The 23012-nt window shown below is 38.0% G+C and overlaps 1 protein-coding gene across 1 annotated transcript in view; it reads left to right on the top strand.

The window, feature by feature from the left end:
- Positions 1–23012, top strand: part of LOC126188875 (ras-related and estrogen-regulated growth inhibitor) — a 381204-nt gene that overhangs the window by 312454 nt on the left and 45738 nt on the right. The window contains exon 3 of the mRNA XM_049930539.1: positions 12165–12221. Within this exon, the coding sequence (XP_049786496.1) occupies positions 12165–12221 (57 nt within the window). The remainder of the gene's footprint in view (positions 1–12164; positions 12222–23012) is intronic.

Below are 23012 nucleotides of genomic sequence, written 5' to 3' on the forward strand. Positions count from 1 at the left end.
CAGCCTGTTGCAGCTTGCCCGAGAAGACTGCCACTGGACAAACTATTGTGGCACAGGCTGAGTTTGAAGAGCTCCTGGAAGTCGGTATTGCAGACAGATCAGATAGCCAGTGGGCGTCCCCCTTACATACTGTGAGAAAAAAAGATGGATCGTGGCAATTATGTGGAGGCTATAGCGCACTCAATACTCGGACAATACTCGATGGTTATCCGGTGTCAAATGCAAGAAACTCTAACAGCGCTATCGCCCAATCTCATTTGTTTAGCATAGTTGACAGTGCAAAAGCCTATTTAGAAAGTCCCATAGCGGAGGAGGATGTACCAACTACCGTGGTAACAACGCCTTCCATGCCTTTTCAGTACAAATGTATTCCCTTTTGTTTGAGGAGCGCTGCATAGACGTGGCAGCATTTTATGCACGAGGTATTGCATGGTCTGCCCTTCTCTGCTGCTATATTCTAGTATTTTCGCCAACAGCCGAAGAACGGAAGTCCTATTTGCGGCAGCTTTTCTCATCATCTGCAAGAATTCAGAGTAATAGTTAATGTGGATAAGTGTTTGTTCAGCAAATGAGAAGTGCACTTCTTAGGGTATGTTGTCTCTTTGGCTGAGTTCGCACCGCTGCTAGGATGGCTCGAGGCAGTACAGAAGATGCCAATACTGACAACATACAAACGATTACATGTATATTTAGGTATGGTAAACTTTTACTGATGACACATTCCAGGACTGGCAAGGCAGCCAGAACCACTCATCGTATTGCTCGTGGGCAAACACACATCTGGCAATCGAAAAGTGACTTGGTTAGTGACGAACAGTCAAGCAGTGTTTGGTGCAAGCAGCAGAATTGGCCCATTCACAGATTAACGCTCCAGTGGCCGATATGGTAGACGCAAGTCAAAATGCCATAGGAGCAGAACTGCAACAAAAGGTAGATGGCAGTGGCAGATGCTTGCTTTCTATTCACATAACCTCACGTCCCAACGAAAGAAATGGAGCACCATTTGTCGAGAATTTTTGGCAATCTACACAGTCGTTAAAAATTTTCTGTCCTCGGTAGAGAGCAGACAGTCCACAATCTTCACAGATCACAAAGCACTAATGTCATTCTCTCAAGACACCACAGATCACAGCTCACCACGACAGCACAGACAGAGTATATAGTAATTTGTACGACTGATGTGCAGCACATTTCTGGCAATGAAACCATCATTGCAGATTGTCTGTCATGGAACTGCACTGGTCTACAAGCAGTTCCATGAGCAGAGATAGTAGTAAAGTAGTGAGATGATACAGTAGTAAATGATTTTCTCACAAGTGAACATACAGCCCTACAGCTACTACGCATTCCTACATCTTGGTGATACAAGTATTTATGCAATACTGGTACATTGTGAGGAGCTGAGCACCCTTACATTCCCACAGAATTTTGACGTAGCATTTCCCAAGCACTAAATAATTTAGCATCACTCAGGAATATGTGCATGGCAAAATTAGTAGCAAGCAAAGTGCTGTGGCACAAGGACTGCAGATCTTGGGTACGCTCGTGTCTTGAGTGCCAACACAGCAAATTTACTTGTCATGTTTTTACACCAGTTACTCAGTTTCCAACACCCATGGTCAGATTTTCTCACATGTACATGGACATTGTGGGACCATTACCATATTCAGATGGCAACTGTTATCTGATTATAGCCACAGATTAGTTCATGAGATGGCCAGAAGCGAAGTCACTAGTGAGTGCATGGTTAATGAGATTTGTTATTTGTCACTCAATGACAACGAATCACAGATGACAGTTTGAATCACAGCTTTCTGTGGAAATCCTACAGCTATGTGGCTGCAATCATCTGTGCATTATCAGCCAACACCCTGAGAGTAACAGGATAATGGAAAGCCTGCATCATGCAGTAAAGGCTGCACTGATAGGGGTGTTCTTCATCTCCAATTATGGAAGTGCTATCACTCTTATTGCTGGGCCTGTGCACACCAGTCAAGTAGGATTTACAATGCTCGCTAGCTCAAATTGTCTATGGAGAACAGTTGAGGGTGCCAGGGGGGCTCATAAGCCCAACAAGAGTTCAGATCTTAACACCAGGAGTTTGTACGACAGCCCAGCATGTACATGAGATTTTTTTTGGGTGAGCCCTCCAGTCAGACACGTAGAAAGATGGATTTTCATTCACAAGGACACATGTACTGCATCACACATCTGGCTCTGAGACAATTCAGTGTGCCCACCATTATGCCAGCCATATAATGTGCCATACAAGATACTTTCAAGGCCCACAAACACCTTCAAAATTGACATGTACAGTAGATACAAAACAATCTCCATAGACCAGTTAAAGCCTGCCTACCTGGATATGGAGGAACTGGCACAACAGAGATCCATGAATTCTACACCAAGACAAGATGATCCAACAGCAGCAGGTGACATGGAAGGTTTTATGGTGCCTCCAGAAGACATTCCTGCAACACTCACTGCTACTATGCCAGAACCTCCAAGATCCATTGTTGCAAGAACCAGACATCAAGTCAAACACCAGTACTCAAATATCTCAGGGCACCGGGCTTTAAGGAGGAGTGGGGAGATTGTAGTGACATTAATATTTTACTGCCAAGTAGCAGCCAAAGACATGAGGGTAGTGCGTTACAGCATCAAGGAATTTGTAAATTTGATGAACAGTTTTTGCTGCTTAATCCTTGTTTGTGTTTAGTTGTTGCTCATGTGTCAAATAAAGCAGCACACTAGATTATCTTGTGTCTAATTATTCTGGCTTATTGTAATCAGAAGACAGTAACCACCAAAAATGAATTCTTGTTGTGAGCACTGGGCAATTCCACCCCAGTTTTCTGAAGGGGTTGCCCACCTAAGTTAACTGTCACTTGCCAACCTGCACACTACAGGTAATCTCATGGCTACCTCTTTACTACACAGCATAGTAATAAAATCTTTGCATACTGTAGGTGCAGGAAAAGTTCTTCATAATCAGGCATGTGCATGATACGCAATTTCATTAAATGTTGGGCAGAAGAAGCAAACAAGGAAGCAAAAATCTCAATAAAAGCTCTACTTGTGACAGCTGCAGAAACCACTAGATATTCTAGTCACATGATAAAGAGGATAAAGAAGGAGTAGGACAACATAAAACAAGTACCACACTTCCAAAGGCTTCACTACTTTGGAATGTTGCAGATGAAGGAGGAGAAAATTTTATTTTTTGGTAAATTGTCAGACAGATGATCAGGGGACTGAGCATAATTTCCATGTACATTTACTTTATCATACATTGCCAGTATCACATTGAGCAACGTTTTCCACTATAGGATATTTTTACCCTTTTCTGTTTTAGGATATTTCCTTCTTGCCAAACGTGGTTGGACTTGTTTCACTTAGCTTGACCCTTGTAGAATACTTTCCACTGATTGAACAGCTTGGTTAGATAACCCTTTTACATTAGTACTTCTTTCTGCTACCTATAATTTCACTAGTTCCAACCCAACTCACAGAAAAAAAAGTTTCTGTTTGTTGTGTTCCTTCTCATTCCATCTTGTATATACCTGAATGAATTATGGTGGTTGCATTATTAGCAAAGACATCAATGAGAGAATAAAATACTGACAGAGGTCATATTTTTGTTCTCCTCTTGTAGGTGTACGTATGAGCCATTTGATCAATGGATTAGATTAGATTATATTAGATTAATGGTATGTATTTATGTGGGTTTATTCTTCTCTCTTCCTTCAGTGCCTTTATCTTGGTATATTGTTGGTAACATCAGCAAGATTTTACTACGTAGGTTGCCCAAGTAACTGGTGGTCTACCTGTTGTTGGGTCTGTGAACAAGAACATTGATGAATATAGCTCTCAATCTGATGTGTTCTTCTTTGCATCTGGAATATGCTTCCTGTGTGATAGGAGAGTTCCCAATGTAGTAACTTTGTAGTTACCAAATCAAATGGTCTGTAGTAATATTTCAACCAGTATTTTTCACAGGAACTGCCATACATTCAATGACAGCTAGTGAACCTGATTCTTCCTTGAACAAACTGTATACTTTACCTGCATGAGTTTGCATATTCATTATGGCATCTGACATAATGCATATAAGGATGCCATACTTTTCTGTTTTGTCCATCATAAATATTTTGAAGGGGTGGTGTGTCTATACAAACTAAGCATCTCTTCAATAGTAATGGGCACTCCAGGTTTACAGAGTAGTGGAAACCTATCTTTACTTTGTTGAAAGCTTCATTGATTGTTGTGAACTTGTCTGCTTCCTTTCTTTGCTGGTGGGTAGTTTTAGTTTATGTCAGCTTTTAAGGAACTTTTTCTGTTTCATACTGACAAAATAAAATAATAGTATGAACACAACAACTACTTGCTGATATTGCTGCATATGGAAGCATTAAATTTCAACCTCTGTATTTTCCTGTAAAATACAGGATATGCCTAAAGTCTTTGTATAATTATCAACATTTATTTTACAATAACTGTAGAACTTACAAGTTTGTGATTAGTCACAAATGAAAGGATAAATCACCAAGTTTGTTTGCATATCTTTGTTGAAGATAGAAGCTGAGTAGAGAAGAAGGTGCAAAAGAAGAGAAGAAGACAAAATCTCCATTTACTGTGCAATGAAATTTTTGAAGACAACACAGAAGAGAAGCATCTGACAGGAGTATTGTTGCATGATACTTGAAGTTTAAACAGATTGGCAGCATGTTGGATATTTTGTGAACAGACTGGCCTTCAGCCAATGAACAACATGTCAGAGCTGTGCAACAAGCATTCTATAAAGCCCTTCCAAATCTACTCGACATGTATATTGTGAATTAGGGATCCCTAGCAGCACATTGTGAAGAATTCTAAACAACAAACTGCATCTGCATGCATACAATTATAAGGTTCAAATAAGACATGCATTACAACCCAGTTATGGAGCTTGTTGAGCATCTTTTTTGACTGAAATATTAGCACAAATTGGAATGAATATCTTCAACAAATTTGTTTTCCAAATGAGGCTACTTTCCACATACAAGGTAAAGTTAAAATTCACAATGTGAGAATGTGGGGTTCAGAAATTCCACATGTTGCCTTGGATCACATTAGGGAATCCCCTAAAATGAATGTGTGGTGGAGTTTAGTGCACAAGAGAGTCATTAACCCTTGCATTTATGGACATGAACAGATGCTGAGTGTTTGCTCCATCCCATCATGTCCACAAATTAAATGCTGTCCCACAAGATGAAAGGTAATTTGCACATTCGGCTGAACTAGTGTCCATTGTCTCTCTGCAGCCACAAGACCTTATTACACACTCGATCAATGAGTATGCACCCTTATTGGTCATATTTATCACAGTCATGCAATCATGGCATGTGAATATTTATGATAGTGCCTCTGCAAGGTTTTTCACTGTAACAACAATTGTCAATAAATGTATTATTATCTAGTCAAGTGTTTGATCAATTACTGTTGCCGAGTCTAGACCCTGAACTTAAGTGCATGGGTCCAGCAGTAAAAGCTGGCTCACCGCACAATGGACTTGAAAGCACTTCACTTCATGGAAAACTGAAAAAACCCCTATTTGAATTATTCAGTCTCCTTTTCTCTGCTTCTGACTCATTGACTGCTCTGTATGACACCTATTAGATTAGATTAGATTAGATTAGATTAATACTAGTTCCATGGATCATGAATACGATATTTCGTAATGATGTGGAACGAGTCGAATTTTCCAATACATGACATAATTAGGTTAATTTAACAACATACTTAAGTTAATATAACAACTTTATTTTTTGTGTGCGTTTTTTTATTTTTTTATTTATTTTTTTTTTTAATAATTTTTTTTCTTAATTTATATCTAAAAATTCCTCTATGGAGTAGAAGGAGTTGTCATTCAGAAATTCTTTTAATTTCTTCTTAAATACTTGTTGGTTATCTGTCAGACTTTTGATACTATTTGGTAAGTGACCAAAGACTTTAGTGCCAGTATAATTCACCCCTTTCTGTGCCAAAGTTAGATTTAATCTTGAATAGTGAAGATCGTCCTTTCTCCTAGTATTGTAGTTATGCACACTGCTATTACTTTTGAATTGGGTTTGGTTGTTGATAACAAATTTCATAAGAGAGTATATATACTGAGCAGCTACTGTGACTATCCCTAGATCCTTAAATAAATGTCTGCAGGATGATCTTGGGTGGACTCCAGCTATTATTCTGATTACACGCTTTTGTGCAATAAATACTTTATTCCTCAGTGATGAATTACCCCAAAATATGATGCCATATGAAAGCAATGAGTGAAAATAGGCGTAGTAAGCTAATTTACTAAGATGTTTATCACCAAAATTTGCAATGACCCTTATTGCATAAGTAGCTGAACTCAAACGTTTCAGCAGATCATCAATGTGTTTCTTCCAATTTAATCTCTCATCAATGGACATACCTAAAAATTTGGAATATTCTACCTTAGCTATATGCTTCTGATTAAGGTCTATATTTATTAATGGCGTCATACCATTCACTGTACGGAACTGTATGTACTGTGTCTTATCAAAATTCAGTGAGAGTCCATTTACAAGGAACCACTTAGTAATTTTCTGAAAGACAGTATTGACAATTTCATCAGATAATTCTTGTTTCTCAGGTGTGATTACTATACTTGTATCATCAGCAAAGAGAACTAACTTTGCCTCTTCATGAATATAGAATGGCAAGTCATTAATATATAATAAGAACAACAAAGGACCCAAGACTGACCCTTGTGGAACCCCATTCTTGATAGTTCCCCAGTTTGAGGAATGTGCTGATCTTTGCATGTTACGAGAACCACTTATTTCAACTTTCTGCACTCTTCCAGTTAGGTACGAATTAAACCATTTGTGCACTGTCCCACTCATGCCACAATACTTGAGCTTGTCTAGCAGAATTTCATGATTTACACAATCAAAAGCCTTTGAGAGATCACAAAAAATCCCAATGGGTGGTTTTCGGTTATTCAGATCATTCAAAATTTGACTGGTGAAAGCATATATGGCATTTTCTGTTGAAAAACCTTTCTGGAAACCAAACTGACATTTTGTTAGTACTTCATTTTTACAGATATGTGAAGCTACTCTTGAATACATTACTTTCTCAAAAATTTTGGATAAAGCTGTTAGAAGGGAGATTGGACGGTAATTGTTGACATCAGATCTATCCCCCTTTTTATGCAAAGGTATAACAATAGCATATTTCAGTCTATCAGGGAAAATGCCCTGTTCCAGAGAGCTATTACACAGGTGGCTGAGAATCTTACTTATCTGTTGAGAACAAGCTTTTAGTATTTTGCTGGAAATGCCATCAATTCCATGTGAGTTTTTGCTTTTAAGCAAGTTTATTATTTTCTTAATTTCAGAGGGAGAAGTGGGTGAGATTTCAATTGTATCAAATTGCATAGGTATGGCCTCTTCCATTAACAGCCTAGCATCTTCTAATGAACACCTGGATCCTACTATATCCACAACATTTAGAAAATGATTATTAAAAATATTTTCAACTTCTGACTTTTTGTTCGTAAAGCTTTCATTCAATTTGATGGTAATGCTGTCTTCCTCTGCTCTTGGTTGACCTGTTTCTCTTTTAATAATATTCCAAATTGTTTTAATTTTATTATCAGAGTTGCTGATTTCAGACATGATACACATACTCCTGGATTTTTTAATAACTTTTCTTAATATAACACAGTAGTTTTTATAATTTTTGATAGTTTCTGGGTCACTACTCTTTCTTGCTGTCAGATACATTTCCCTTTTCCGGTTACAAGATATTTTTATACCCTTAGTAAGCCATGGTTTGTTACAAGGTTTCTTACGAGTATATTTAACTATTTTCTTGGGGAAGCAGTTTTCAAATGCATTTACAAAAATGTCATGAAATAAATTATATTTTAAATTGGCATCAGGTTCACGATACACCTCATCCCAGTCTAACTGCTGTAGGCTTTCCCTGAAATTTGCAATTGTTAAATCGTTGACTGAACGTACTACTTTGGAGGACTGTTTAGTATTGCTGAATGGAGCTATGTCATATATTGTAACCAGCTGTGCACCATGATCAGAAAGACCATTCTCAACAGGCTGAGCATTTATCTGGTTAAACTTATCTTGGTCTACAAAGAAGTTATCTATCAGTGAGCTGCTATCCTTTACCACCCGAGTAGGAAAATCAATAACGGGTGTCAAATTGAAAGAACCGAGTAATACTTCAAGGTCATTTTTCCTATTACCCTCTTTCAGAGAATCTACATTGAAGTCCCCACAAATAATAATTTGCTTCCCCCTGTCTGACAGATAGCACAACAAGGAGTCCAAATTTTTCAGAAATAGATGAAAATTTCCTGATGGGGACCTATATACAGTTACAATTATAAATGTGCCTTTATTTAATTTAAGCTCACAGGCACATGCTTCTATATGTTTCTCTACACAAAACTTTTTTGTTTCTATACTTTTTGCACAGTGATAACTTTTGACATATATGGCAACTCCTCCTTTCTCCATATTTTCTCTCATTACATGTGCAGAGAGCTTATAACCACTTACATTTACCTTATCCATATCAGTAACAATGTGATGCTCAGACAGGCATAGTATATCTATTTCATTCTCAGCTTCTAAATCTTCTAAACAAACCAGAAGCTCATCTACTTTATTCTTTAAACTCCCAATATTTTGATGAAATATACTTACATTATTTTTAATTATACTTTTATGAGAACCTTTCCTTATTCTAACATTTGCAGTACTCTCCTGTCTGAGTTTCTCATTGTGCTTAGGCCTAGTTCCTATACCAGTGGTCACATGGTGTTCAGAGAGGCAGATTATGTCAACTGGGTTGGGTGACTTTAATTCATCAATGCAATTACCTAGGACTGAGATACAACTTGGTGGAGATAAAATTTCTGGTGATTGGTGAAAATTTATAATTGGTAGCTGTGATTGGTGATCTAATGTGCTGGAATTGTGCTGTTTAATTTCTTTCCTAAATTGAAGATTTGTTTCAATCCTGACCTCTCGTAGAACTTGACATCTTTCTGTCTTACCTATCCTAAAAAAGATGCTGCTCCAACACCTGTAACCACTGGTATTTTACCATTCATGGCAGTGCCTCCCCCCCTTAAATTTCCTGCTATTACCCCAGCCAGTTTCCCCTTCCCTTTCCTGTTGAGATGTAGGCCATGCCTGGTATAGTCCCACCTACTGAGATAATCAACAGGAACCACACCAATATGAGCCCCCGCACCTGACCCAAGCAGCCGTTCCAACTCCAAATTAACTCTCCCAACAGAAGAGTCCAATTGAGGCCGGTCATGGCGTCTCAGGACAGATACAAACTCAACATTGGTGTGTCTCGATGCCGACGCAATCCATAGTTTTCAAACCATATGTGTTACTGTTACTGCACAATTTATGTTGCTCTCATCATGGCCTAAAGACTTTCCCTCAATATTTGGTCCCAAGCAACATCTCCCACATCCTTTAACCCTTTTGTAGGCACATATCTGCAGTGACTAAGCAAAGTTAATTTTTGTTTACATCATTCTTTTTTGTTGTGCCTGTCTCTGACCAACATCTCCAATACGTGTTGAGTAGCAATTTCCCATTTTTGTAATACTGTCTTTGTTCATATTATTCCAGAATAGAAATTTTTGATAATTTCATTTTTGAGACTTAGGACTAGAACTACTGTGGTAATTATTCTTACCACTGCCTGGTGTGAGCTGTTAAGTGGTTGCCATAACACAGTTTCAAAATTCCTTTAATGACATTAAACATCTGTAGAAGCCCCTCGCCATATTCCGGATTTAAAAGTTTGCCAATTTCTGTTAGTTTCTTCCATTATATCAATGTGCAGCAAGTCACGACAGTATTTGCTCAATATTACTAAAGAGGTTTGTATGGTAGAAACAAAGCAATGTGTTCCTACTTCATAAGTGATAACACTAGAGATATCACAAAGAACAGGAAATGATGGTTGTAGCAGTTTTTACACACTTGGTACAATGTTCTTTTCAAGATGGCAGGCAGTAAGACATATTTTCATGACTACATTAAAAGAATTAAGCTAATGGTAAGCATGCTTCCTGCAGTCCACAAAAAGAAATATTAATTTTGTGGTAAATATACTTCCCATGTCTCACGCAAAAATTCCTTTGGTGATAAGCATACAGCCCAACAGCCTTTAAAACAATGTTATTTGGTGGTATGTACACTTAACACAGCCTATGAAAGACACAAGAGACATTTCTTGGCAGTTAAAAGCTACCTTTCACTGTCAACTGCAGATGTTGCAGCAAACTTCAACCAGGTGCTAGGAGCGCACAGAAGACATTACTATGTACACAGTCAAGAAACACGATTGGTGGTAATTATACTTTCTGGCACCTACCAAAGGTTTACCAAGCAGGTCCTGAAATCTATAACATTACATATATTTATCACATGTTATCGTCTACCAAGTAGTCTACTTTCTCTCATCCTAACAACTTTTTAGGCCACTATTTCCTTTTTAGAATAAGTAAGATGAAACATGTCTGGATAAATGAATCAGAAAAATGAAAACCATTAGACCCACAGTAATGTTTCGACAGTTTCTGAAGAGAAATACCTGTGTACAAGAATAACAATGAATTAATAAATGGAACAATATCAGAGCACAAAACTCATACAGGGTGGTGCAAAAAGAAAACATGGATTTGTCTTGCTATAGTATCAGTGGTGGGAGTGGAATGGCAGGATGAGGGACCTATTGTTTTGTAGGCTAGAGCATCCAGTTTAAGTTGCAATGGTGCAGCGGACTGTGTATCATCGCATTTTTGCTGTTAGACATTTCTCCAAAAGTAATGACTCTGTGATCACAGTCCAATGGCTTTTCCGTACAAACTTCAATGTTCTGTGAAATGGTTCACTATCTGATTGCAACTCAATACTGCATTGGGTTGCCTCCTTTCACACAACTGGGTCAGTCGTGAAGCAGATATTGCGTGGTCATTCTCACACAGTCTGAACAAAGGCAAATATCAATAGAGTAAGAGCATCTGTTCTTCAAAGTCCTCACTGCTCCACTGGTAACGTACTTCACTTATGGCTTGTCTTGTCGCTCGCTGCAGCACTTCCTAAAGGATGTGTTACATTTTCATCCTCACAAAATTATGATTGTGCAGAAGATTCACATCTGTGATTCTAGTGAATGGGCACAGTTTCTTGAGATAATGCTTGATGTTCTTGCTGCTGATGATGTTGTATTGATGATGAACGATGAGACACATTTTAACTTAGATGGTTATATAAACAAACAAAACTGTTGCTATTGGGCAGTAGACAACCCACAATAAATGCATAAAAAACCACTGCACAGTGCAAAAGTGACAGTGTGGTGTGGTGAATCCAAAGTGGGAATTGTCGGGCCTTATTTTTTTGAAGAAGGCGGTGTTAGTGTAACAGTGAATGATGCGCATTATGCTGCACTGCTATGCAATTTTGTGCAGCCACAACTGGACACTATAGGGATAAACATAGAAGACATGTGGTTCTAATAAGATGGAGCCACACCTCACACAGCTAATGATTCGATGGCAGTTGTTCGATAAATGTTTCCCCAACATGTGATTTCGCATTTTGGCAATGTCCACTGCCCAGCACGCTCACCAGATTTGTCTGTTTGTGACTTCTTCTTATGGGGTTACCTAAAAAGTAAAGTGTACTGCAACAAACCTCATACACTCAATGACCTGAAGGTTTCAATGTGTCAAGAAACTGCTGCTGTTTCACATGACATATTGACGAAAGTAACTGGAAACTTCAAAGAAAGGCTTTTAATGTGTATTCACAAAGAAGGCTGCTATCTGCCTCACATTATCTTTAAAACATGAAGAACGTAGCACTACATAGATTGGATACATTACCAAATATAGTGATGTGAACACATTTTGTATGTGATCAAAATAGAGCCAGTTATACTAGCTTGAAATCCATGCATTCTTTTTGTGTCACCCTGTATTTATCTCCTTAAAATAGGATAGCAGTCTTAGTCAAGAGTTATGCAGAGTACTCTACACTGAAGTATTTCAGTTGCAATATAACAACTGTGCTGGTTTATTTCTTCTGTTTTAGCACTGTCTGTACGCTTCATCACCAGACGTTACATAGGAGAATATGATCACCAAACAGGTGAGTGTTACTCTTTTTTTCATTTTGTTACTAATTATTGCAACATAAATCTCTCTTTTCCTTTAATGAACTCTCTGCCAAAAGCATATTCAAACTCTGTCCTTCAGTTCCTGTTTTGAAATTAGTTTTTCAAAAATATTTCAAGTAGAAATTTCAGTGGCATAAACAAGTGTCATCTCTACAGCGACATCTACACCTACTTTCACAATTTGGTAAACACTATGAAGTGCAGAAGGTACTCTCCATTTTTATAGTTTCTTCCTCTTTCATTCACTCATGCAGTATAGAGGAGAGTGACTACTTTAAAGCCTCCATCAGCACTGTAATTAGTCTAATCTTGTTTTCGCGGTTCCCAAGGGAGTGACATGTGGGATACCATAGTACATTCCCAGATTCCTTACTTAATGCTCATTCTTTAACTTAGAAAGTAGGGTTTTGTGAGGTACTTGACTTCTATCTAACAGTTTTGCCAGTTCTGGTTTTCCAGAATACCTGTGACACTCTCCTGAGACTCAAACTTGTGACCAGTCATGCAATACTTCTTTGTATACATTCAATATCCCCCATCAGCTCCATTTCATAAGAGTCACACACTTGAGCAATATTCTAGAAAGAACCATCTGTTTTATATGGAATTGCCTTTGTAGACAGGTTGCTGTTCCCTAGTGTCCTACAAGGGTATCAAAGTCTGGCACTTGATTTACCTACAACTGAGCTTATGTGATCATTCCATTACAAATCTCCACAAATCGTTAGCACTCAGATTTTGAAACTCATACTTCAGATGGTGTTGGGAGTAGGTCACAAGTAGGGTAGTTCCAGAAATAAATGTGAAGGTAATGATGAAAGAGTATTTGAAATGTGACAGTTTCAGTGCATTGTGATGAACTGTGTTGGTCCTGATTTATTACTGTAAAAGTGACAGAAAAAGAAATGGAGTCACAGGAGAATGTGGTAATGATTTTGCATATGTAGCAACTATTTCATACTACAACAAATCACAGTAAATGTTTTGACCAGAGATGTACACTGTTGAAAATTGTGTGCTTTTAGGGGTACAGCATGCATTAAATGCAAAACTATATATTATTTTAAATTTCTTACCTTCATTCCAATGCAGAGGTTATGGTGTAATTAACAAAGATACATGTTTTGATTGTAGCTATGAAATGACTTAAACAGTTAAAACAGACATTCCCAAAATGGAAAATGCAGTGACCAATTGTTAAGCACATGTACCCTTCATGAATAACTCAGGTCACAGAATAAACAGTATGAAAATGAGACAGAGTGAGGTTACGTTAGATATGGTGCGTAGCATAGCTTCAACTGATTATCCATGTAGATTCAGGAAAATAGCAAAATTGGTGCTTTGGTGCTAACAGTACAATAAAGTTTCACCATTAATATGCAAAAGTGGACCCTTCACTGACAGACAGTGACAAATCTATGGAAGTGTGGATACGTGAGCACTTTAAAAATACTTAAGTTGTTACTGCATAACTGTATTCTGCCACATAAGATGACTTTTCAATGCATATGGAAATATTCCCTAATGAAAGAACAGATAATTTAAGGGCAAAAATTCTTCTTAGATTTTTTTTCTATATTGTTAATGGCTTAGTAATTTTTAACATCTGAATTTTCTCTTTATAGTAATGGTGTTTCCTAACTGAGGATAAAATTAGGTGTGTTTAGGGTCACAAGATTTAAGATATATCTGATGTGTGTGAGTTGTTGAACTAGTTGCTTAAGACACTTTTCACAGAAAGCATTCAGAACTGCTTTGCAATAATGCCTATGCACTCCACTGGGAATGAGAGCACAGTTGTTCCAATCAATACTGTCATTAAAGTCTCCCCTACTCCTGTTTCAAGGAGTAGTCGGAAAGTTTTAGTTACAACCTAGAAAATCTCCAGTTGAAACCTGAAATTTGGTGAGGCATTACTCCCTCTACATATATGAGGTCTGTTCAAAAATTCAGGAACATTCATAATTTCACACCAATTGTACATTGGAGCAAAATGCAGAGTGCATCTCTGCACACACCTTTGATTAATAAGTAACAGCCGGAAGTTTCATTGTTGCATGTCTGTTAGTTACTTTTCAGTGATGTATTGAATAGAACATTGTATCACACAGCTGCAAATTTCGAGATGGCAGAGTTAGAGGAGCAATGTGTCTGTATTAAATTTTGCGTGAAACTCAAGAACATCTTTACAGAGCCACACCAAATGATTCAGAATGCCTACGGTGCTTATGCCATACTCAGTGTTATGAGTGGTTCACACGGTTTAAAAATGGCTAGATGGAAGTTAAAGATGACCCTTGTTCATGATGCCCTTTGTCATATACTGATGTCACCCACATCAGGAACATCAACAAAATTGTGACATCAATCGAAGACTGATCACCTGAGAGATTGCAGAAGACTGTAACATTTCAGTTTTATGAAATCCTGACACAGCATCTCGGAATGCATCATGTTGCTGCCAGGTTCATCCCATGGCTCATGAGCCAAGACCAGAAAGACCTTCGCCTTGCAATCTATGAAGAGCTTCTGGATTGCACAAATGAGAATAAGATGTTTCTTAAAAGAATCATAACTAGTGATGAGACATGGATCTATGGTTATAACCATAGCATGTAAGCTTTCACGGCCGACATCTTCATTAATTAAAACTTCTGGGCTGAATTGCCATGGTCCATATATAAAACTTCTTCTCCTTCCTGACGTTTCGTTGCCGACTGCGAGCAACATCTTCTGAGGTGAGTCGGCGACTGGCTGCTAGGTGCTGGTGGTCCCACTTACATAGAGCGCTTAGATGGTGCCACCACTCGTCACGAGCTTTCGACTTTAAAACTATCTCTCGCTAGTGCCATCTCTCTCGATTACAGGTAATTGATTGTCACTTCGTTGGTACAAAGTCGAATGCCATATCTTGTCTAGTTTCAATCATTCTTCTTTTTTATTAAAATTATTTCCGTGCTTGTGAATCTCTATAGCTTCTCTATACATGCGAGTATAATAATGTGAGGTCCTAGCTATCACATTTGTCTCACTAAATTTTATTTCGTGATCACCGTCTTTGAAAACGTGGTCCGCTACAGCTGATTTCTCAATCTGTCCCAATCTACAGTTCCTTTTGTGTTCCGTAAGGTGGGTATTAACACTCCTTTTAGTTGTTCCAATATAAACCATGCTACAGCTACACAGAATTTTATACACATATGGGGTAGCTAAAGGGTGTCGTGCGTCTTTCACCGATCTTAAACTTTCACTAATTTTCTTGGTAGGTCGAAAGATTGTCTCCACTTGAAACTTGGCCAAAACTTTACCAATACAGTCCGTGATGTTATGAATAAATGGAAGAAAAACTTTTCCAGCCGACGGTTGTTGTTGTCGTGTATTTTTGGACACTTTTCTTCTAGGGTGGAGTGCTCGATCTATTTCCTTGTCCGTGTACCCATTTCTCTTGAAAGCTGTTCGCAAATGGCTTAATTAATCTTGCAAGTAAATTGGCTCACAGATGTTATTAGCTCTGTCCACTAAAGTTTTTATGACTCCTCTCTTCTGCCTAGGACGATGATTGGAATTCTTATGTAGGTAACAATCGGTGTGTGTGTCTTCTCTATATACCTTGTGCCCTAAAGTCCCATTTGCCCGTTTAATAACCAATACATCCAAAACATTTACTTGTCCATTACTCTCTTTCCCCATGGTGAATTATATCCTTGGATAGAAACTGTTTATCTGCACCAAAAACTCACTCAGTTCCTCTTCAGCATGATTCCATATCACAAAGGTGTCATCCACGTATCATTACCATTTAAAAGGGCTTTTTTTGGCCGACTGCAGCACCTGTTGTTCGAAAAATTCCATAAATAGATTAGCAATATCAGGGCTTAGAGGGCTACCCATGGCCACCCCATCAATTTGTTCATAAAACTCGTTGTTATACTGAAAATAAGTCGAGGACAGATAATGTCAAAACAAAGCTATTATATCAATAGGATACATATCAGCTATGTAAGCAAGAGCTTCATCAACAGGAACCATGGTGAACAGGGATACTACATTGAAACTGACAAGGATGTCACTTGGACTAACTGTGATCTCCCTCAGTTTTTCAATAAAAATGCATGGAATTTTTAGTATGAGTGTGAGTTTTACCTATATACGGTTGCAACAAAGAAGCAAGATATCTAGCTAGCTCTTGAGTAGGAGTCCCAATTGCACTTACTATCGGTCTCAATGGGACATTGGGCTTGTGTATCTTAGGTAACCCATACAGTCTAGGAGGGTAAGCTTCAGTTTGGCAAAGGTATCTTTTATCTCCTGTAGGAATGGAAGAGCTATTTATTAATTGCTGGGTAGCACTTAACACTTTTGTTGTAGGGTCCTTTTTCAGTTTTTTATAGATGGTAGGATCCAAGAAAGTTTTGGCCTCTTTGCCTTCACAAATGTCTGCTTGTGTCTGTGTATATGCGGATGGATATGTGTGTGTGTGCGAGTGTATACCTGTACTTTTTTCCCCCTAAGGTAAGTCTCCCTTAGAAGCCACATCCTTTCGTCTTTCCCTCTTTCCTGACGAAGCAATCGTTTGTTGCGAAAGCTTGAATTTTGTGTGTATGTTTGTGTTTGTTTGTGTGTCTATCGACCTGCCAGCACTTTTGTTTGGTAAGTCTCATCATCTTTGTTTTTAGATATATTTTCCCATATGTGTTTGTTTTGACAAGTTTCTTAGGAAAACACATTTCAAAATTCAACATAAACAGGGAAGAAAAAACATTATATACAGTGTTTGTGCTAGTTTGTAACAGTACTTCTGCCCATGATTGGTTAGTTAGTGTATTTATGAAGTGACTGCAACTATTTGTGGAGAAGGTTCTTTTGTACATTTGGTATGAACTATTTTTGGTCACAGGGGCTATGGGAAATTTAAGGATAAGTGCATTGTGATCAGATATTCCTAGGTCATCATTTATTACATCTATATCTATGGCATCTATAGTTGTGAAGATATTATCTATGAGACTTTTTGAAGAGTTTGTTATTCTTGTAGGGTTAGTTATATGTGGATACAAATTTAAGCTATGTAAAACATTCAGGAACTGATATTTGGATGCATCTTCAGTCAATAAGTTGACATTAAAATCTCCACTTATAATTATTGTTGATTTTTTATAATGTAATATTTTGAGCAATGCCTCTAACTTATTTCTAAAAATTTCAGGATCGCCACATGGTGATCTGTACACTGACATTATTATTAATTTACTCTTTTGCATATTCAACTGTATTGCTGCAGCCTCAAAATGTTTTTCTTCATTCAAGGATTCAGTTACAGTCATATTTTTAACCTTTACTCCAGGTTTTACATAAATGCAAACACCACCATGTCTTGTTTCCTTCCTGCAAAAATGGCTTACTAATTTGTATGGGGAAATGCAAATATTTTCTAGTTCATAACTCATGCACCAATGTTCTTGAATGCAAATACAATCTATACTAGCTTCACTGGCTGCAATCTCAAGTTCTAATATTTTATTTTTAATGCATTGCATGTTAAGGCTCATTATTTTTAAATTATTGAAATTAGATTGAGAGGAGTTTGTACTCATGTTTCTCAATGTTACTGGCTGTTCCCTGCTGAGGCTGGGTACCAAAAATCCTTAAGAATTACACGTTTCTTGCTCCTTGTATTTCTTACCCCTGGACGTGCCACCATACTTGTTGTATCTGTAGTTGTAGCTGCTGTTTCAGTGGATGCTGGAGGTGTTTCTGAAGCTGATGATTCAGTGGATGTTGGAGAAGCTGCCAGTTTTGATGCTGAGTCTGGTTTTGTAAGTGATGTTCCAATTGATACTGGAACTTTTGCTGAAACTGTATTTTCGTTTAGATCTTGAACTACAGTTGGCACTGACGTTACTGTGGGCATTGAAGCTGCGTATGAGGCTGATAAATGAAGCTCCAATGGTGTTGATTTTTCTTCTGTTGATGATATCTGAGTGGCATTTTGTACCACTGTTCTTGCCTCTGTTCTTCTGATTGATGGGCTAGTCACAGATTCTGGACTAGATTTTGAACCTGCTGGGGAGGGTGGTACATCTGCTGCTGATGATAATGGTTCAGCTGTTTTTGATGATTTCGACACTACTGACAATTTGGCTGATGTGGCTGCTGTACTGGACGAAACTTCAGATTTTTTTACTTCTTCTAACGTCAAAGAATCTTCTGTTGCTACCAATGATTGTGGGACATCAGCTCTTCCTATTTCCGCTAATGTTGATACTTTAATAAGCCCATTTTCAGACAGTGTAATAGTGTTTTGTTCTACTTTAGAGTCTTTAATAGCATTCGATATTTAACTGACATGCTGATGTACATTTCGTGTGTCCCTTTGGACAAGCTAGCAGTGTTATAACAGTGGTTATAGGCTTCCACATAAGCACTGGGTCAGAACCCATACATACATGACATAAAATATACACGGTCGCTTACTGTAAAACATAGCACCCACCATTTGGCGTGGAAAGTTAGAAGTATATCGTTCTTGATCTATGTAAATATTACGTTAATAGTACGAAAATGCCACTAAGTAACAATTCAAATGCCATTAAACAATATTCACTACAACAAAAAAAAAAAGGTTTGAGGGTGTAGAGCAACAATTTTGTTATCATATTTAACGACGTGATAATGTACATATCATTCGTCCCATCACTGGTTGTACGCTTCCGCATAAGCACTCGGTACATACATTCACGTGGTGCACAGGACACTCCATGGAGTTGCCCATCAATAATCGATTACCTGTAATCGAGAGAGATGGCACTAGCCAGAGATAGTTTTAAAGTCGAAAACACGTGACGAGTGGTGGCGCCATCTAAGCACTCTATATAAGTGGGACCTACCAGCGCCTAGCAGCCAGTCGGCGACTCACCCAAGAAGATGTTGCACGCAGCCGGCAACGAAACGTCAGGAAGGAGAAGTAGTTTTATATATGGACCATAGCAATTCAGCCCGGAAGTTTTAATTAATGTATGGTTATAATGTTGAGACCAATCATTGTATCACAATGGATTGGGAAAAGTTCCCCAAGACCAAAAAAAGCTCGTCAGGTCAAATGTCAAGGCCATGCTGTTAGCTTTCTTGGACTTTGAAGGGTTAGTTCACCAAGAATTCATGCCACAGGGGCAAACTGTTAATTGATGGTACTACTGGAACATGTTGTGATCCCTGCAAGAAAATGTGAGATGGAAACGACCTAAAATGTGTCGAGACAATTCACAGCTCTTGTATCACAATAATACACCCACACATTCATCCCTGTTGGTGCACGACTATTGCACAAAAACCGAAATCATTGGGTTGCCCCATCCATCATACTCTCCAGACTTGACCCCTGCAGACTTTTTTTGTTTCCAAAGTTGAAACCCCTGTTTAAAGGAAGAAGATTTGCAATGATAGACGAGATAAAAGAAAATGCATGGAGCATGATCCAGCAAGAGGCAATTGTGGAGGAGAGTATGTCAAAGGAGACCATGCACAATAACTAAAAGATAAGCATAGAAAAATTTGTGGACAAAGTTCTGGAATTTTTTGAACTGACCTCGTACACCCACCCTTTTATGTGACACATTTTTCCCAATCATAGATGAGTAGTAACTTTTGAAAACATTACTGGAAAATATCAATGATGTATAGATAATTAAAATGTTAATCAGTCTTAGTCAAAAGAATTTATGAAGTTTAATAGTTACATGTAACCAGATTTGATTTTATCAAAAATCATCTTCAGACCATATCTCATCAGATGGTGAATGGAGACGATGGCTGAAGGATTGGTAAGTGTTGGGCACCACTGGCAAATTGCCCAATAACACTATACAACAACAAAAAAAACTTTTTTTCAGGTACAGAGATAAAACATGGTGGACCTAACAAATTTTGACTTGCTGAATCTGAAAATGCAGTTATATTTTCGCCATCACCCTCCATTTCTTTGTTACAGAGGTTTTTAAATGCCTATATCTAAAAACAGAGACTAGAGTGGTCCACGCTAAGTTTAGACAATATCTAACATACTTAATGGCATAAAACTATCTTACTCTAGTGTCCTGGGCCTAATGTACATTTTTACAAGAAAAATTGCAACATTCATTTGCTTCGTGATGATGTTGATGGTGGAGGGTTGAGTCCTTTTGATGATAACTTCCTTCTGTGGGAGATTTATATATATATATATATATATATATATATATATATATATATATATTTCACGCTTCAAAAACCGACAGTAGTCACTTAACTTTGAAGGGTTCCATCTACCTTTACAGTGGCTTTTCATTCACAAAATGCCCTGATGTAACCTTTCTCTGTGTTCGTACTAATCACTCCGAAATTGGTAAGGAAGAAATCTAAATGAGAATGAAGGAAGTGCTTTTTTAGTGACATTAAGCATCCAAGATTTTTATAGTTCTCTAAAAGAGTTCCCACTAATATGTCACTGTTTTCTGCTCTTGTATTCCCTAGGAAATCTTCAGCGACATCCTTAAAAGAACACCAGGCTGCAAGTTGTAAGTGACTTAATTTTTCTTCAAAGTTCTTATTGTGCATTAACTTCCTAATTTGTGGCCCAATAAAAATCCCCTCTTTCAATTTGGTATCACTTAATTCAGGGAACACTTCATGTAGATACATGAAACCATTAACATTTCTGTCCATTCCCTAGATAAAATTCTTCACAAGGCCGAGCTTAATACGCAGTGGGGGAAAGAAAACATTTTGAGACTCCACCAAAGGTAAGTATTTCACATTTTCTCCACCTGGAGCCAATTTCTCTCATGGTGGCCACTGTTTACCTATATAATGTTTATCTGTTGCACAGCTGTCCCAAAGACAAAGGAAACAGAAATACTTTGTGAAACCACTTTGGAGACCAGTTAGTAAACCAATCACCTTAAGATCACCACATATTTTCCAATTTTCTTCCTTATACTTCATAGCTTCAAGCGTCCATGACAAATTTATGTAGTTCTCTTTCAAAGTAACAGAGTACCCTACAGGTACAGATGGAAACATATTACCATTATGCAATAGTATAGCCTTCAGACTTGTCTTGGAAGTGTCAATACACAAGTGCCACTCGGCAGCATCATCTGGTATGTTTAACTGTTTCATTAATCCTACTACATCACTACAAGCATAAACATTGCTCACCATATGGTAATACGTCATCAGATCTTTATTACGTTGCCTACCGTATTTACTCGAATCTAAGCCGCACTCGAATCTAAGCCGCACCTGAAAAATGAGACTCGAAATAAAGGAAAAAAAATTTCCCGAATCTAAGCCGCACCTGAAATTTGAGACTCGAAATTCAAGGGGAGAGAGAAGTTTTAGGCCGCACCTCGAAATCGAAACAAAGTTTGTCCATTGTAATATGAGACACAATTTAGGTCGAATGAATGACGATACAGCTACAGTAGTTTGGTTCGAGTCTAAGCTTAGCAGTTAAGCTTTACCACGTAGCCATTGCTATGCGTCAGGCGCTCCGTCCGTATTTATACGGGTGCCCTTCCTTTTTCACGTGCTTCGTCTGGTTTGAATCGATTGCTTATTTTGCTTTGATCTGATAATTGCCGTTTTCTTTGTTATAGGTGTTTGCGTCACTCTTAAGCTGAAAATGCATTACTGCACTGTGTCATGCATTGTTTGTCGCATTCTGATAGTGCGTGGTTACGGCCTGTCGCGGCTCGCGGCACGACTTGCTTTTGTGCGCGCTACCGCCGCGTACAATTAAAAAAAAGAGGAATCGTCTCATTAGCGAAACAATGGCAAGAGACCGCAATTTGTTGTTACTTACACTGCTGCTTTCTTTGATAATGATCAACAAGAATCAAATAATAGACTGCGTATGACAGAACATGTTCTGAACGAAAGTTAGGCAAAAAATTTTCTCCGTTTGAAAATCTTTGCGGTCGCTTCTTTATTACATCAAATTCTGCACAGAAATTAGTCATTTTAGATTTAAAAATCTAGTCACTTGCCGTGCTTCATTTCTGACTGTATCACTATTAGGCATAAGAATAATACGAATGACACGATACATGACACGATACGTATATTCTTCCGCGTTTGCTGTTGTCTCACTCTAGTTTCGTAGTTTATTAGGCAGACAGGATTTAAATGAGATAGCAGCAAACACGAAAGAATACATGGCAAAATGTTTATATTCGTATAATTCTTATGGTGAAGAGAATACTGTATATGATTCAAATTTCATCAGGTTCCTATTAGCAACCATCTCTTCTCACAGATAGAAAAGAATTCAGAACGTAGAGTTGGCCATATTGACAAACATCCCAAACAGTCTTGCCAGTCGGATTTTCGTAGTACACTGAAATTGTGCTACATTCGAAGATGAACAATACGGAATTTGTATTTACTTCGTTGGATAATGTATGAAAATGCAGTGGTCGAAACTCGCGGCGGAGAAAAAAAAGCTCGTCTTCCACTTTTTTTTTAAATTTATTTACTGACGCTGAGATTTTGGCGCCAGTATTTATCCTTGTGCCTACAAAACATGCCTGCGTAGCGCTACATATATTCGGCGGCAGAAGTTAGTTGTGGCGGCATGTACCGACATTTTTCATAACTTCTGCTTGCTTTGCACTCGATTCTAAGCCGCAGGCGGTTTTTTGGATTACGAAAACCGGAAAAAAGTGCGGCTTAGATTCGAGTAAATACGGTAAAGTGAGTAATTCTTGTTTCTTCATTAAGTA

The sequence above is a fragment of the Schistocerca cancellata genome, chromosome 5, assembly GCF_023864275.1.
Source record: "Schistocerca cancellata isolate TAMUIC-IGC-003103 chromosome 5, iqSchCanc2.1, whole genome shotgun sequence".
NCBI classification, from domain to species: domain Eukaryota; kingdom Metazoa; phylum Arthropoda; class Insecta; order Orthoptera; family Acrididae; genus Schistocerca; species Schistocerca cancellata.